The sequence below is a fragment of the Salmo salar genome, chromosome ssa01 (assembly GCF_905237065.1).
Source record: "Salmo salar chromosome ssa01, Ssal_v3.1, whole genome shotgun sequence".
Classification (NCBI taxonomy): Eukaryota; Metazoa; Chordata; class Actinopteri; order Salmoniformes; family Salmonidae; genus Salmo; species Salmo salar.
The window spans coordinates 29,533,563-29,550,596 of NC_059442.1; the positions used below are offsets into that span (position 1 = coordinate 29,533,563).

At 39.2% G+C, this 17,034-nt stretch overlaps 3 protein-coding genes across 5 annotated transcripts; 2 read left to right on the forward strand and 1 right to left on the reverse strand.

Annotated features, from left to right (window-relative positions):
* The first annotated feature begins 1,361 nt into the window (after positions 1-1,361).
* chmp3 (charged multivesicular body protein 3) lies at positions 1,362-5,149 on the forward strand. Its single transcript, NM_001140364.1, has 6 exons — positions 1,362-1,474; positions 2,114-2,174; positions 2,364-2,543; positions 2,792-2,913; positions 3,228-3,339; positions 3,479-5,149. Exons 1-6 carry the CDS (start codon positions 1,424-1,426, stop codon positions 3,616-3,618), a joined length of 666 nt encoding a protein of 221 aa, NP_001133836.1. The 5' UTR covers positions 1,362-1,423; the 3' UTR covers positions 3,619-5,149.
* A 789-nt stretch (positions 5,150-5,938) lies between these two features.
* Positions 5,939-14,654, forward strand: reep1 (receptor accessory protein 1). 3 transcript variants are annotated; one of them, XM_014188688.2, is made up of 8 exons: positions 5,939-6,074; positions 7,723-7,795; positions 7,983-8,059; positions 8,284-8,404; positions 8,924-9,037; positions 9,157-9,328; positions 11,197-11,438; positions 12,013-14,654. In XM_014188688.2, exons 1-8 carry the CDS (start codon positions 6,043-6,045, stop codon positions 12,085-12,087), a joined length of 906 nt encoding a protein of 301 aa, XP_014044163.1. In that variant the 5' UTR covers positions 5,939-6,042; the 3' UTR covers positions 12,088-14,654. The 3 variants fall into 3 exon arrangements, with proteins under 3 accessions (XP_014044163.1, XP_014044188.1, XP_014044214.1); XM_014188713.2 differs by lacking the exons at positions 11,197-11,438; positions 12,013-14,654 and adding an exon at positions 10,005-11,190 and having other exon boundaries at positions 5,940-6,074; XM_014188739.2 differs by lacking the exon at positions 11,197-11,438 and having other exon boundaries at positions 5,941-6,074.
* Positions 14,655-14,661: 7 nt separating this feature from the next.
* mrpl35 (mitochondrial ribosomal protein L35) lies at positions 14,662-16,175 on the reverse strand. Its single transcript, XM_014188788.2, has 4 exons — positions 16,086-16,175; positions 15,626-15,788; positions 15,203-15,347; positions 14,662-15,085 (listed from the first exon to the last, which is right to left on the reverse strand). The coding sequence occupies exons 1-4, from the start codon at positions 16,114-16,116 to the stop codon at positions 14,897-14,899; spliced, it is 528 nt and encodes a 175-aa protein (XP_014044263.2). The 5' UTR covers positions 16,117-16,175; the 3' UTR covers positions 14,662-14,896.
* Between the last annotated feature and the right edge of the window lie 859 nt (positions 16,176-17,034).

A 17,034-nucleotide genomic window follows, 5' to 3' on the forward strand; every position in this document is an offset into this window, starting at 1 on the left:
ACTCAGGATATGACCCAGAGGCAGATGGTTCGGTTCTCAGAATATTTATTATAACAAAGGAGCAGGCAATAAGGCAGGTTGAGGGCAGGCAGAGGCTCGTAGTACAAGGCAGAGTCTAAAAGGGACAGAACGGCAGGCTGAAAGGTCGGAACCGGGAAGACTCGAAAACAAGAACTTGTATCACACGGAAACCACGCTAGGACGATTTGACCAGACAGAAAACGCAGTATAAATGCACAGGGATAATTGGGAAAATAGGAGACACCTGGTGGGGGGTGGAGACAAGCACAAGACATGTGAAACAAATCAAATCGTATTAGTCACATGCGCCGAATACAACAGGTGTAGGTAGACCTTACAGTGAAATGCTGACTTACGAGCCTCTAACCAACAATGCAGTCAAAAAAAATACGGATAAGTAATAAAAGTAACAAGTAAAGATCAGGGTGTGGCAATTAGCGTAAAGCTACTTGTCCTATCTCTGATTTAGTGTTATGCTTTGGCCAGGGTCTATTGATTTAAGTAGACGTACGACCTTATCATTTTATCCATCATTTTGAAATATTGAATAAACTTGCGCAACATTAGTTTCATGCCCACAAGATGCATATACGTTTTGTCCGCATTTCCCCGTACTTGACGCATGTATGTATGTGTTTCGCTTTTCAACTTGCTAAAAACTAAAGCTAGTTGGAGTTTGTGTGTACTTTTGTTTGAACCTCGCCACCGTGAAACAATGCACAAGTAGAGCATATGGTACACATAACGCACCCTAGCCTAGCGCGGCATCGTATGTCAGTAGGGCAGTGGTGTAAAGTACTTAAGTAAAACTACTTTAAAGTACTATTTAAGTAGTTTTTTATATATATCTTTACTATATATATTTTGGACTACTTTTACTTCACTACAATCCTTAAGAAAATATTGTACTTTTTACTACATTTTACTTGACACCCAAAAGTACTTGTTACATTTTGAATGCTTATCAGGACAGGAAAATACTCAAATTCACGCACTTCAACCGAATATCCCTGGTCATCCCTACTGCCTCTGATCTGGCGGACTCACTATATGCCACTTGGTTTGCTTAATATAAGGAATCTGAAATTATTTATATTTTTACTTCTGATACTTAAGTATATTTTAACCCCAATACTTTTAGACTTTTACTCAAGTAGATTTTACTGAATGACTTTTACTTGAGTCATTTTCTATTAATAAGGTATCTTTACTTTTACTCAAGTATGACAGTTGGGTACTTTTTCCCACCACTTCAGTAGGGTGGCGCATTGACGTATTGGAACGTGGCCTGGGAGGCGAAGTGGCGTAGCTTGGAATCCGAAAGCGGTAGAAGGTGTATGCTAATGTTTCTGTTGTGTTCTGTATTACCAGCTTAGCTAGGTTAGCTAACGTAATCGTTGTAATGAAAATGGGACTGTTCGGGAAAACACAAGATAAACCACCAAAAGACTTGGTAAGTGAAGGCTTCTGGTGAGGGGCGACACGAGCTTGACAGCTAGCCAAACTACTAATTCAAAGCTAGATACAGTACCTAACAGCTAGGCTAGCTTGCTCTGTTTATTTATGGTACTGTAACAAGGGCGACGTTTATCCAATACCTCTCCTCACGATCTCCGTCGTATTTAAACTTGAATCGAATAACATAGTATTGTAATGTAGCTAGCTAACGTTTACTACGGCAGTTTACGAGTTAGCTAACGTAAGACAATTGTTGCTAACATTACCATTTCAGTTTGATTGTTAGTTACACAGTAGCTAACTAGTTTATGGCCTTCAATATAAATCGTGCTTGTTTGCTAGCTACTTGCATTGGAAGAATGTGTGGCCTATATTTACAAACTTTATTCCCCAAAATGCTATGGCTGCTGGCCTGTTGCTCATTTACACACTAGCAGCCAGCACCATCTTCGGATGTAAACAAACGGCCATCAATCTAACGTCACTTTACATGGTTCTGCCTCAAATTCACACGAAAGAAGAAAAAATTGTTTACACGTCATTTCCTTAAGCTTGACAGTGAATGACACATCTGATTGTAATATTTTACTAGTGGTTTGTTGAAGCTTAATTCACTTTTTTTCTGTCATTTAAGGTAAATGAATGGTCACTCAAAATCAGGAAAGAGATGAGAGTGATTGACAGACAAATTCGAGGTGAGAAGAAGTACTTTAAGGCTATCTTATGTGAAGCCTAGTCCAATATTGGTTTAAAAATGTCAGAGAGCAAAAACAATACACTCTAACAATATAAACACCAAGGGAAGCTGCTGTCAGACTTCTGTCATGATGTTCTACATTAGTTTGTTATATTAGCGATCTCTCATTGTTCCTCTCCTATCTTAGACATTCAGAGGGAGGAGGAGAAGGTAAAGAGATCCATCAAAGATGCTGCTAAAAAGGGACACAGGGACGTGTGTGTAGTTCTTGCAAAAGAGATGGTCCAGTCGAAGCGTGCAGTCAGCAAACTTTATGCCTCCAAAGCCCAAATGAACTCTGTACTCCTCAGCATGAAGAACCAGCTTTGTGAGTGTGAAGGAAACTACTGATGTAGCACCACCAGTTACAAAATGCCCAGGATAAGTTAATTTGATGACAAATTAATAGAAATGCTTTGTAACACTGGAAGCTAGTAGGGGTGCAGAGTTTTTCCTGGTCAGGCCAAGTGGTCAAGTCATGGCCCTAATATGAATATGTACTGCACATGTAATATGCTACGTGTTACATTACGAAGGGGTGGTGTCTGGTGTGTGACTGTGCTGTTATTTTTCCAGCTGTATTGCGTGTAGCTGGCGCCCTTCAGAAGAGCACAGAGGTCATGAAAGCCATGCAGAGCTTAGTGAAGATCCCAGAGATCCAGGGCACCATGAGGGAGCTGTCCAAGGAGATGATGAAGGTCAGTCACATATCTGCTGACACACTGTGGCCGCTGTGTTACTGTTGGGTACACAAATCGATCACTGCTCATGTGCATTGCTCTATTGCTGCTGCGTCGCATACCGGTGTGAAACCCTCTTTCGAGAGACTCAGGGAAGCCGTCCAGTTTTGAACCACTGCTACGATCCGAAGCTACAAACATACAATTCATATAACCAACAATTCATATAACCAACAATATTATGCACTATGTTCAAATTTATATTGAAGAATAAATTAGGAAATATTGTTTGAGTATTGATATAACCTTTTGGTGTTGTGTATGTCCCACAGGCTGGTATCATAGAGGAGATGCTGGAGGATACCTTTGAAAGCATGGAGGATGACGAGATGGAGGAGGCAGCAGAGGCAGAAGTTGATAAGATCCTCTTTGAGATCACAGCAGGTAAAGACAGTCTCTCTGGTAATGAAACTGGTCTCAAAAAGTTGTTTGGGGCTGTAAATGTTCACCTGTCTGGTGGGGGCTGATGGTAAAAAAATGTAATGTTGTACATGCTGACCCCTGGTGGTTTGTTCCATATTAGGTGCCCTTGGCAAAGCGCCCAGCAAAGTCACAGACGCCCTACCTGAAATGGAGCCTCCTGCGGCAGCCGCAGCCTCAGAGGATGAGTCGGAGGAGGACATTGAGGAGATGCAGTCTAGACTGGCAGCCTTAAGGAGCTAAGATTGAGCTTTTGACCGCTTTTAGTCCCATTAAAGTCTTTTTGCCTGCTCAAGTATGAACAAAGACAATTTTGGTCGAGGGTTAATCTAGTCTCTTCTCAAATATATTGTCTCTTTCTTTCACATTATTGTTTTTGATTAGTTTTGGGCTGAGAACTTTTGAATGCTTAGGGCTAAATAACATATCAGATCTGTTCTTATGAAAGTTGGCTTTTATTATCTTGCATATAATCTGGGTAAACCCAGAAATCACCCAAAGTGTGGTGACTGTATCCCCAACGTTGCGAAGATATATATTAATCCCAAGATAGATCTCTGAAAATAAGAATGCTCATGCCTATCTAAAGTGATGAGTGTGGTCTGATTATTTTGGGGAAGCTGAGGCTTCATCCTGCAATAGGGTGGATTAACCACCCACTGGGCGAAAACTGGTTGTAGAAACAACGTTGATTCGTCAAATCAATGAAATTACGATGAACCAACATGGAATAGACGTCGAGTTGACGTCTGTGGGCAGACTTACTCTGAGCCGGTCACTGACATATCTAATCCGTAATGGAAATGTCTTGCTCTACATTGCGACATTAAATTATATTAAATGAGTGACTCACATTTTAATGTTCATGAAACTTTAATCCATCACTACTCTGATCTAGTTCTGAAATCTATCTAAATGTAAAACAATATCCACTGAGTATACCAAACATTAGGAACACCTTCCTAATAAGGAGTTACACCCCCCTTTTGCCCTCAGAACAGCCTCAATTCGTCGGGGCATGGACTCTACAAGGTGTTGAAAACATTCCATGCTTCCCACAGTTGTGTCAAGTTGGCTGGATGGCCTTTGGTTGGTGGACTGTTCTTGATTCACATGGGAAACTGTTGAGCATGAAAAACCTAGCAGCATTGCCGTTCTTGACACATCCGGTGCGCCTGTACCTACTACCATACCCTGTTCAAAGGCACTTCAATATTTTGTCTTGCCCATTCACCCTCTTAATGGCACACATACACAATCCATGTCTCATTTGTCTTAAGGCTTAAAAATCCTTCTTTAACCTGTCTCCTCCCCTTCATCTACACTGATTGAAGTGGATTTAACAAGTGACATCAATAAGGGATCATAGCGTTCACGTAGATTCACCTGGTCAGTCTGTCATGGAAGAGCAGGTGTTCTTAATGTTTTGTACAATCAATGTATTTCATTTACTTTCGGCATTTGAAACACTGGAACTAAAAAGCAAACTTCTCTTTAAAGTTTACCTGTACAGTGCATATATCTATATTATTTTCTTTATATAATGTTGTTTGGAGGGGTAAAAAAGGAATGCAAATTCAAACTGATTTTGGATGTTGAAATCGTGCTTCTTTAACTGTGTATTGTTGGCCTCAGAGTCATTAAATTTGTTGTGATTCAGTAAAAAATCTGGTTAGTCTCGTTTCAGGCCCTGTGTGTTATGGGTTGTTTTTCTTCTGTGAATACTTTTTTTTATGTGGCCAGGACATTCTGGAAATAAACATGAACGATTTTACAGTTGCCTGGCCTCTCCATACTTGAATGTTACCTGAAAGTTAAGGAAAATGGAAAGGTAGGATGAAAGGAAAAAGTGGACAAATGTGTTTCCTTCAGTTGGTAGGCCACTTTACTTTTGTTGCTCTTTCCCATAAAATAAAGCAACATCTGTGAAAACGCATTCAAGAGAGAGAGAGTCTTAGAGCGAAACAGTGCGTCTTTCGTCTGGGTTGCTTTTCCCTTGGCTTCAAAGGGATTAGCTTTATAACCAAACCCTATCTCGGTCCTCTGTTGATGTAGGTTACCAGTCAAAAAAGCACTGTAGCTGTCTCATGTTTTGGGGAAAACTCCCCAACATGATTTACAAGCCTCAACTAATGGCAGTGGATTATATTGAATTACTATTGTTTCTGAAACTGAGCACTTACAGGTGTATTGCAATCATAGTATACTATTGAGATGTTTAATCCAGACTGCCTGGTCCATGCTATCAGGGATCCTTGGGATGTTTCAGCTCTGAAATTACCTGATTGAAGTTGAAATTTAAAATGGTGGGTTTAGGGTTTAGGGTAGTGACTTCCCAACGATTCTGAATAGCATTTACCCTGCCTGGTCTGCTCACCGTTTCTTTTCTTTTTTTCCAGATCCAGGCCCTCTATTTCCCAGAAATCTTCCTAGTTAGTGTTCAATTAAAAAATGATGTATTTACATTCATTCAAACAACATCAGGTAGTTAGGCCAATAATCGTTTTAATAGACAAAAAATATTCTGTATCACGTTCATGTCTGCGTGCAGCGCAACGTTTGACGCGGTGGTTGGTCCTCGCTGACGCTGCTGTCAAATGGCTACTGCCAACGCTCAAGAAGAAACTCCTCCCTGTTGACAGCACGTTCTGTCCCCTGCTCAGCGCAATGGTTTCTTGGATAATCTCTAGACTTGTGGTGTAAGTAATTGTTTTTATCACATTTTTCTCTCATAAAAATCCCACCTCGAGATAATGCCGTTTGCTGTAAATATGCGTTTTTTTCCGTGACACCAGATGCATGACAGCAGCGGCCGCTTTATCGCCTATTTAGGCTCCGTCTTATTTCTGAGCAGAGACGGTGACTCCGGGGTTTGAGGCGAGACAGAATATTATGCTCTGTTTATTCCTTATTTAAATGAGGTATTTTTTTCCATTTCGGCCCACATTATTTGATTTAATAGTCATATCACATTTAAAGGGTCGGTGAATATTTTATTTAACCTATTATGTATTTACAGGCGTTTTAATTTAATTCCAGACAAAGAATTACGTGATTGCCCAAATTAAATATGTATATTTATATTTATATATGTCTGCTCATGCAGATCTATGCATGTTGAAAATGATCAAGCAACAATAATGCTGTAATCGAAAAGGGATTTCATACAGTACATTCAAATATAACTATATAATAAATGTAATAAAATGCTTTTATAAAGCACAGAGCAGTGGTAAGCAGAGCTACCTTATGATACTTGATGTCCTTTATTTGGAAAACAAAGGGATGGGTCACCCCTCTCAGGTTACAATAAAAGTGTTGTATATATTTCTAAGACTTTATTGCCGCAAATGATCTGAGTCATCCGAATATTTAAGCACGTTAATGTATGGAAGCAGAATTATAGGCTCCACTGGTCATTTCTATTGTGTTGCAATATGGCGAAATGATTAAACGTGTTCACAACATATAGACATGGAGTTAGCCAAATCTCAAAATAGCACGTCAATTAAATTTAGGTTACAATATCATATTACATTGCTGTTTCAGACGTGAGGCTCCAAGTGTCTTCTGTCTGACTTGGCATTCAAAGCTCTACATAGACTATCCAACACATTTGATTTGTTGTTCTGAGGTCTTAAGCAGAAACACTGAACACATGTTGTTTTGAGTGACCTTGTGTGTTTAACAACTGTATGGTTATACAGGACAAGCCAGTGTAGGCCTATGTAGGTCAGTAATTTGAGCAGGTCACACTCACAACTGTTGCCATACTGTTGCTTCAAGCCAAGGGGTCCCCCTGTCTGAAAGTTATAGTCATGTGGCTCGTTTAGTAAATTCGTATTTTAAATGTGCACCTTTTCCTGCTTACTCATAAGTTTTAATTGTTGTTGAAAATATGAGTGTCTTTATGTCAATTACACATTCAACAATATGAGCGGAATTGGAAAATAGTTGCGCACGTAAAACTCGGACTTGTCTAGCGGGGGTCTCTTTGATGGCAATGGGACTTTGGCGCAAAGGAAGTGCGCATGGGACTGTTCTCAGATTCTCCTAATTTCTTGGAATATGAGCCACTCCCTGTTGATGTATTATTTGTTTATTTAAACATTATGCATTCAATCAAATTTAAAACAGTTTTAACACAGTAAATTCGTCACAAACCCAATACCCATTTCTGCGGAGTCAGGGGACATATAGCTTGTATATCGTTATACAAATAGAGAGTTTTGTTTTTTGGACAGTTTTTACCAGTGAGTTTTATTTGCTTTTAGCCCCATAAATGTGTGTGGATGTGCTGGACAAGCACTTATTGCATAAGCTAATTACATGTTTTCTGTTTTCCAGGCTTGTATTTGGCACATTATATCCCGCATACTCCTCATACAAAGCTGTCAAGTCAAAGGATGTGAAGGAATATGTGAGTATTAACAACATTATGAAAAAAGTGACAATGAAACCATAGTCTGGGCTTATTATGGGCCAGTTTCACAGACCCAGACAAATCGTGGACTGAATTACATGAACCAGGATTTCTAAGAATTTAGTTTAATATTCCTGAACTATTATGTATCAGACTAACTGTGATAGTTATTTTGCTTTTAAAGGTGAAATGGATGATGTACTGGATCATATTTGCACTATTCACCACCATGGAAACCATCACAGATATATTTATCTGTTGGTAAGTTAATGCTGTATTATAAAATACCTGTTTTGTTTATGTATAGTATTATTTAACTTGTTTTCATATAATTAGTTATGAAGTCCAAAATATTGTTCTGCAATAGTACTGAGTCACATAACATTAGCCTACATAGGATGGTCATAAGACTGATGATGGTATTGTAATGGAGAGTAGATTTTATGAATGCTCTGATCGCTGTATTATTCTTCCCTTCACTGTAGGGTTCCTTTCTATTATGAGCTGAAGATTGCCTTTGTGGTATGGTTACTGTCTCCCTACACAAAGGGGTCCAGTGTTCTATACAGGAAGTTTGTTCACCCAACACTATCTTCAAAAGAGAAGGTGAGACCAGTGCATTAGTACTTTTTTCTTTGTCCTCTTGAAATGTTATATAAGGTGTCTTCCATATTAAATATGTTTTAAATGCTCTGCTAATCATTTTAATGACAGACTTTGCTGTGATCAATTATCCAAAGGAGAGGTTGGATTGTCCTAGCTGGTCATGTTTTGGGTGGAGGGGCATAAGGAAACGGCATGGTTTTTCCTTCTCTTCCTTTCCTTTTTACTTTATTTTGGGGTCAGGAAACACATCAGAGTTGAGAGGGGACCAACACAGGGACCCAGTGTCAGATGAAAATGAACAATAGTACTGATTATAAAAGACAATCAACATGTCCACTCTTTATGTGTGAAGAAACGTGTGTTGCTAAAGAGCAATCTCAAGACAGATCGCGACCATGTTCATTACAAATAGTCACAACATGTATTGTTTACATACAGTACATCAAATCTGTGAGCGTGTTTTTCACATGGCCTGCCAATAAAAACACAATTAATATGTGTGTTTTTCTCTCTGTCCAGGATATTGATGACTATCTCTGCCAAGCAAAGGACAAAAGCTACGACACTCTGGTGACTTTTGGGAGGAAAGGTTTGAATGTAGCAGCCACAGCTGCAGTCCTGGCTGCGACAAAGGTAATGCTGACTATTTTCATTTCTGACGTGTCCTGGGGGAATGGTGGGGGGAAGTGATGTTTTTCTGTGTACATATATGTATAATTCATAGTGTTCATGTATTTTGTCTCCCACCCCAGAGCCAAGGAGTACTGTCAGATAGACTACGAAGTTTCAGCATGCATGACTTGTCCGCCTACCAGTCCGACCCAACTGAGATGGACTCTGGATCTGTCCCCACTCAGTCTGCAGCTGGACAACAGAGGGCCAGGACCATGATGCGCAGCAAGTCAGAGAGTGGCTACACCAAGGGTGAGACTATACTGCCACATACACTTACATCACTAACCAGGATACAGACAGAAGGAATGACACAACCAGGTTCGGGATGAGATTATCCTATTGCACATCATTTTCCCATAAGACAATTTGATCACCTCTTAGATAAATACCAGGTAATAGCTAAGTAATATGGTAACACTGAAAAGGGTATATACTGTACAATAGGCAATTTGTGTACACCTCTAGCATGTCTACTAGTACGGACTAATAGAGTAAATATTTACTTGTACACATGCTAGAGGTGTACACATTGCCAATCGTATCTAATTTGAAGCAGTGAGCAATACTAAGCAGTAAGTTATTTAAGTTACTAACTAGGGAGTTAAACTATACTCATTGTTTCCATATTATGGTATATTTGGCAAATAATGGTTTTACCACAGTACTAGTGAAAACAATGAGTACAGTTTAACTCCCTAGTTAGTAACTTAAATACCTTACTGCTTAGTATAGCTCATTGCTTCAAATGAATGGCATTATAAATGTTGACACTGCTGAAAACAGGTCTGTTTCCTCTGCTTAAACAAACATGATCATATGGCCTCTTTCCTGTTTAAGCCTGAAGATAATAGTTCTGCGCCCTGACTTTCCTTAGTCCCCCTAACCCCACATATCTATTCCTGTTTGTGATGCTCTCTGACTGCAGGTCAGTCTCCACATGGCTGCCAGGCAGGCTCTGGACCAGTGGTATTCAAACCTTTACCAGAATTCCTGGGGACCCCATCCCAAATCTGACCACACAACATTAAAATCAGTCCATTTACATTTTCACCTCAACAAATAACCTTCAATTCATTACATTTTCTCTCATCAAAATTAAGAGAACCAATAAATACATTTACTCACTGAAATTGTATTTTTCAAATGATTTTTCTCAACAACAACAAAATTATATTGTCCCATGAAAGAAAATCTGTATTCTTTTCTTTTTTGCAACCCCACTGCAACTCCCCCGACTTTGAATATCAATGTCTAGACCCACCTAAGAATGCTTCATGTTTAGCTTTTATCATTGAATGACCAGAGCCTGCTCTCCCACGCCATACTAGTTCAGTGTTCCATGTCTCATTATACAGTATGTGTTGTACAGTCCCAAAGTTTGTTTGAGATTCACTTTGTTTGGATTGATTAGTCTATTTTCCAAGAGGTTAATAATAGCCACAAGGTGAAAACGAAAGCTTTTGCACCATGGCTCTGTTAACATTTTCTGTTGTGGAGGACTGTAACTATTCCTGTAAGTGGCTGTACTGTGTGGATCATTAACAAATGTTCAAATTATGTTTGAAAAACGTGTTTTGTTAACTTACCACACACTTATTGTACAATAATTACAAGGTGATTATCTGTGTTTTCAGAACAGCATGATATTAGCTGATAGGTCACCCAGCATCCTTCATATTGAAAGAGCTGGGTTATGAAAGGCTATTTTGGCCTTTTGCTTTCCATTTCCATGGCATATTGAATGATGAGATGGAAATCCAGTGTACTCAACATGATTCTGCAGAGACTAAATGAAGGGTCCTGAAGAGGAGTCCTCGTCCTTATAGCATTGTTATGCTTGTTTGCCCTGTGAGAGAGGGAATCCCATATCTTTCAGCGTTATTCTAGTCCTTATTCCCCTGCCTGCACACATGGTCCTTTTGATGTCTGCTCCCGTGCTTTGTGTAGAGAACAACAACAACCCTACTCTGCCCCTTAGAACCTGAACTCATAACAACCTCTCTGTAGTGAAGCTACAGCACTTCAATAATTGTAGCACAACATTTCACTGCTGCTTTCAGCGTACATTCGGATGTGTGTTTGTTCATTTTTCACCACCGTTGCTTCTCACGGTGCAGGGCAGGATTTGGACATGACTGAGTATGAGGTGTTGAGATTCGACCAGTGTGACACCAAGGAGCTGCTGTCCCACGCTATTACGCCCCCCAAACCCACACTCCCTCCTTCACCCTCCCTGACCCCCCAGCCCTCTCCACCTCCATCTCTTGCACCCCCAGCACCAGAGCAGACTGAGGACATGGGGGGGGGGACATCAACAAGCACCCCACAGCTCAGGCTGATTAAGAGGAAGGCGCCTGAGGTACTCCTTTAAACTGGCTGGCCTACTGGCATGTGATTCTAACTTCCCCTGAACTGGACTGTGGTGACTAACACACTGGGTCCTCGTGGCACGGTACCATTGCAAAAATGAGGATGGAAGATCATTTTCTGGCTGAAATGAGTTGTACCGTTATGATACAAATTAGTTTTTAATATGCATTTGTATTTTTAGTGGACTGATAAGTGTATGAATTTATGTTGTTTTGCAGTATTGTTTCACTGCTGATATGACTTTGCTGTTGAATGCAATGGAAGTATTAATTTGATTGCATGTATTGATTTCCCAATTTCCCTAGAAAACAAGCTGGAACAGGCCTCTGAAAAGAACATTCCAGGATTGCTTTCTTTACTATGTGTCAACTCATATTTTCATAATGTACTGAGTGTTTATCTTGTGCCCAAACTGACAGTATAGATATACAGAGCATGCATATCAGATAGACAAGACAAACATTGTCAGACCACAAATCAGGAATAATGTGGCATTTATTGGTTTCAGAACCATTATGGTTAATCAGTGCCCCATCTCTCTTTTTTTCCATCTGTCTTTCTAGCCTCCTCCTAGCGACATAAGACCTCTCACAAGATCCAGGATTGCCCAGCTGTCTTCAAACAGAGAAGCCATGTGATTTTGTGTGAACGCTCCCAAGACCGCTTTAGCTGCCTTAGCTGCAAGGAGAAGAGGGTAAATAAGGAAATGTGGCTAAAAGCTAAACGCATAAAGCAGCCTTGTTTTAGAATAAGGAAACCAAAGTGACTTGTGACCCTCTATCTTAATATATATGACCTCTGGCACATACTGTACTGTAAAGGAGACAGATGGTGGGTGCCATCAAGGTAGCACTCAAGAGTGGGCTCCATACCTTACAGACATTTGGATTGATTTGTCGGTCATTGAATACGTTTTTGTATGTATGTAAAGTGTGTGTATTTATCATTAATTGTTTTTTTATATATACTATGTTTAGAGACAAATGCATGTATGTGTCTCTGGTCATTAGTGTCATAAAACAGAATGTATTGTTACTTCCATCTTTTTGTGGCTACTTGGTAACTGTTTGAGGTAGCATCAGTCATCAGGAGTGTAGCAGGGTGAAATACTCCGTAATGAAGGATATGGTTGTCCACTCACTCTCTTGGGTTTGTAGGGAGAGCTTTAACCTGGCAAATACAATCTGTACTGACAATTTAACAGGACACAGAATATTGAAATGAATTGTCCTGTCAGGTTAGTATAACTCCTCAAAGGTGGTATTTATTTATGAGATAAAATAGCAGTGGTAGGAATTCAAATATGCTGATTATAATTAATCAACTGCAAGTAAGGGCTCTATTCAGTCTGTATCGCTGAAGCATTACAGATTGCGCGATAGAAATGTGAAGGTAATATCTGATTGAGCCGACATGCAGCGTTTACCGTGAATGCAGTCTTCGCTAACGTGGGAACATTGCCTTTAAATTTAAATCACGCTGTAACGCTTAACTTCCACGATACGGATTGAATAGAGCTCTTTACCTTTGCTTATAAAGCCTTAAATCATTCAAATAAAACATTGAGTACCTGGTACTACAGAAACAGTAATATCAGTACTTGTATTTCTTGCAATGAGCACTAAAACATCATGAAAAACATACCTATGACTGTCATTGACTATTGGCACTATGCACTATGTTCAGATTTACTGCAACTGTTCCAGTACCATGAAATGGCAAAAAAACAGTCAACATCAGAAATGTAAAAACTTTTTTTTCCTTTTTAGTTCACTGATCACCATGTTATTTATCATTACCAAAATTATTATTATATGGGATTAGTTAGTATTCAAATAAAGACATTTCTCTATGGGGTAGAAATGTTGACAATCAACTTTTCAATCTCATTATAACTTATCTGGCATTCAAGTCTGTCATTCAATTGTTTTGTAAAAGTTTGTGTTATTCATGTCTTATAGGCATCACTATACATTTGAGTATTTTCCGGTTTAGCACACAAAACATACTTTGAAGTGTATAGCTATTGTATAACAAAAGATAGCCAGTGGCGAGGGCGAAATACTCTGGTCCTTCTCAGTCTAAAAACACTGTGCAATACTCTGCTTTCACTGAGCAATTGTCAACTCACGCTTCTTACTCAAAACTCTACATTTCTCAATGTAGCCACAATTGTCGACCTGTCTTTTCTCAGCCATTATGAAGAGATTCATTTCAAAAATTCTTCTCTAAGACCTGTCTGTTGCCTATATATATGAGGGCATAGCAATTACACTGTAGATGGGCAGGTTTCTAACCTTTTTTTGTAAATTACATGAATATCGAGAGTGTTTTTGCCAATGGTAGTAATGGTAGTGACATACTGTCTTTAAATGAATATTTCTGCACTGTATGTATGTGAATTCACTTAGATTGAACCCTCTTGGCTATTACACAATGCATCACTGAATCTGTGAATTATACTTGGGGTTTGGGCAGAATTAATTTTAGTTCACTGTTCTCAATAAATAAATTAAGGCTTCTCAGGTATGCGTGTTCAGTTTACATCAAATTCAATCACTTTCTGGTAAAAAAAGATTTTGGTATACACTTGTTTGCACATGGAATTATCAGAAAGAGGTTCCTTCTAATGGGCAGTGTTTTCATGTGGCATGAATTTTTTTATCCTTGTTGCGACTTTAGTAGTTTCAGTGTTGTGTTGGAATGTGATTGCTTTTTCAACTTAAAAATGTATAAAAATAAAGTTAATGTTTTTGTTGCTATCTAGCAGCACACAGATCAATAAACGAAAGTCATCAATGAAAATTATTTACTATGGAGCATTGGGTGGATTAGTTTAGTTTTTATTTGCTTCATTGATTGCCTTGCTGATTTTACACTGATTCGGAAGTGCTGAATATTTTTTCCAATATTCTTTTGAAGCACTTTGTGGCAAGGTCAGGAAAGTTACTCTCATTGACAAAATACATGTTTCCACAACCTTGAGTGAAATAAATTGCATGAGGAACATGTCTGACTGATGGCCTCAGAGTAAAAAGTAGCTTCTGGCAGGCCAGAATCTCTCATGATGCTCAAACCTTATTGTGAATTTCAGAAAAAATGATGACAGACAGGAATGATGAGCTAAAATGACACGTGCTTTCTCTGTATCATCAGTGTTTCTGTTGGTGAATTGATAACAGCCAATAAATATGAGACAATGTGACACCATGGCTTATGTATTTTGTATTATATTTAAATGTAATACATTTCAATACGTTTTTGCATTAATTTATTCAACAACTTCAACAAGTAATATTTCAAGTTTATTTATCAATTGCCCAAATCTGCATTTCACTCTACATTGACCAAAATGATGCTGTGAACAATGTTCTTGTGTACAATGAAATTTGATTAATCAATTGCAAATGTACATACATCTCAGAGTGGGAAGGCCAATTCAAGCCATTAGACGTTTAGGTTGACACGTTCATGATATTTTTTGTAGGGATCATTGACAAACCAGTTCCTCCTCTTCCAGAATTTTGTGGTCATTTTGTCCAAGAGCTTATTCTGTGTTTTGTTACAAAACACATGCTCCCTTAAACGCTTCTTTCTGGCAGGCAACTTCTTCCACAGTTTTTTCTTGTATCCAGCCTATTGAGAATCAGCAGTAAGTGTCAATTTAAAGACAGAGGAGAAACAGATAGTCAACGCCACAACCTTTATGGTTTCAGAACCTAAGGAAAACAGAATGAGAGACTTGTACATTACCTTGCGTCTAATCCACAGGCCACAGTGCAGACGCATGAACCTCTGCACCACTGACTTCACAGATTTCCTCTTCCCTTTTTTCACACTGATGTACGTGAGGTTTCTGCTTGGTTGCTGGACCAGGTTGGGAATGAGAGGTGCAACCCTGCAAGAACCAAGCCCCACCCAAATTAGTAATACAATAGTTTTTTTTTTAAATGTTTAAATGTTTCATGTCATTCAAACAAACAAAGCTTGGGGATACTACTCTCATCTTATTCCTTTAATTGATTGATTGATGCATCTTTCAAAAACAATTGAAATAAAAGCTGTCTAGCTAGCTAAATTAATAGTAAAAAAAAAAGCTAATCGCACTTGATGATTTGAATCATCACCATATGACTTTTCTGAATGTGATGAGCAGTATGTATGCCTAGGCCTCACCGTTGCAGGATGCTCTGCTTGGGTGTCTGGAAGCCTTTGGCGGACAGAGAAGCCCATGCAGGAGTAGTGACCAGAGACCTCTGGACAGTTTGACGATTGATTATGGTGGAGAACCGACATATCTGCTGCCCCCTGGCAAACAGAGTCAACGGCCTCATCAAGCCTGTCCATGCAAAAACAAATACATTTCTAAAATTAGGTAAGATATATCTTGTTCACAGCTGATAACGGTACATTCACTATCACCACACTAGCTACATAGCTAGTTACACAGCTAGCATCATGAGTATGTGCTGGCATTGGATAACCTCAGCCAGCGCTGCGCTAATAATAACCACGAATGTCGACTCGTTAGGCAATAAACTGGCTAGCTATATAATCTATAGAAGTTATAGAATCTACACAAAATCTTGAATTCATCACAGGTAAAAGCTCAATAATGTAGCAACACATTACATACCAGGGACGTTCCTGGCTATGATGGCTGCCATGTTTCCTATAATGCCGCTGTGAAGCAGGCAATAATAACTAAGTACTTCCGGGTCACGGGTTTTTGGAATCCTTCAGAATAAGAGTTCCAACCTGTATACTTCGTACATTTATTTGTATTTATTAAGGATGCCCACAAGGCAGCAGCTAGTCTTCCAGGGGTCCAAACACATTAAGGCACGTACATCACACATTAAACAAAATATAAAACAGTACATCATATAACATTATTACACCACTACATATCTACAATACAAAATGTATAATACAACCATACAACAATATTACAATGTACGTGTGTGTAGAGTGCGTGTGCTAGCGTGTGTGTGCATATGCGTGTCTGTACCTGTGAGGTGTGTGTCTCTTCACAGTCCCCGCTGTTCTATAAGGTGTAATTTATCAGTTTTTTTCAATCTGATTCTACTGCTTGCATCAGTTATCTGATGTGGAATAGAGTTCCATGTAGTCATGGCTCTATGTAGTACTGTGCTCCCATGGTCTGTTCTGGACTTTGGGACTGTGAAGAGACCTCTGGTGGCATGTCTTGTGGGGTATGCATGATTGTCAGAGCTGTGTGCTAGTAGTTTAAACAGACAGCTCGGTGCATTCAGCTTGTCAACACTTATAAAAACAAGTAGTGATGAAGTCAATCTCTCCACTTTGAGCCATGAGAGATTGACATGCATATTATTAATGTTAGCACTCTGTGTACATTTATTTAAGGGCCAGCCGTGCTGCCCTGTTCTGAGCCAATTGTAATTTTCCTAAGTCCCACTTTGTGGCACCTGACCACACAACTGAACAGTAGTCCAGGTCCGACAAAACAAACGTAACAAAACAGCCCCCACAATCGTTATATCATACATTTCTCTCAGCCAATCATGAATAATTAGGGTGAAATTGATGGAAAATGTGCGCAA

What these genes read in the sequence shown, in the direction of transcription:
- chmp3 (NM_001140364.1), top strand. Translation starts at nt 1,424, where the DNA reads ATGAAAATGGGACTGTTCGGGAAAACACAAGATAAACCACCAAAAGAC. An exon ending in GATTGACAGACAAATTCGAG is followed by an intron (nt 2,175 to 2,363) that starts GTGAGAAGAAGT and finishes CTCCTATCTTAG; the next exon opens with ACATTCAGAGGGAGGAGGAG. An exon ending in TGTCCAAGGAGATGATGAAG is followed by an intron (nt 2,914 to 3,227) that starts GTCAGTCACATA and finishes TATGTCCCACAG; the next exon opens with GCTGGTATCATAGAGGAGAT.
- reep1 (XM_014188688.2), top strand. Translation starts at nt 6,043, where the DNA reads ATGGTTTCTTGGATAATCTCTAGACTTGTGGT. An exon ending in CAAAGGATGTGAAGGAATAT is followed by an intron (nt 7,796 to 7,982) that starts GTGAGTATTAAC and finishes TTGCTTTTAAAG; the next exon opens with GTGAAATGGATGATGTACTG. An exon ending in CACTATCTTCAAAAGAGAAG is followed by an intron (nt 8,405 to 8,923) that starts GTGAGACCAGTG and finishes CTCTCTGTCCAG; the next exon opens with GATATTGATGACTATCTCTG.
- mrpl35 (XM_014188788.2), bottom strand. Translation starts at nt 16,116, where the DNA reads ATGGCAGCCATCATAGCCAGGAACGTCCCTG. An exon ending in CATAGCCAGGAACGTCCCTG is followed by an intron (nt 15,789 to 16,085) that starts GTATGTAATGTG and finishes TTGCATGGACAG; the next exon opens with GCTTGATGAGGCCGTTGACT. An exon ending in GCCTGTGGATTAGACGCAAG is followed by an intron (nt 15,086 to 15,202) that starts GTAATGTACAAG and finishes GATTCTCAATAG; the next exon opens with GCTGGATACAAGAAAAAACT.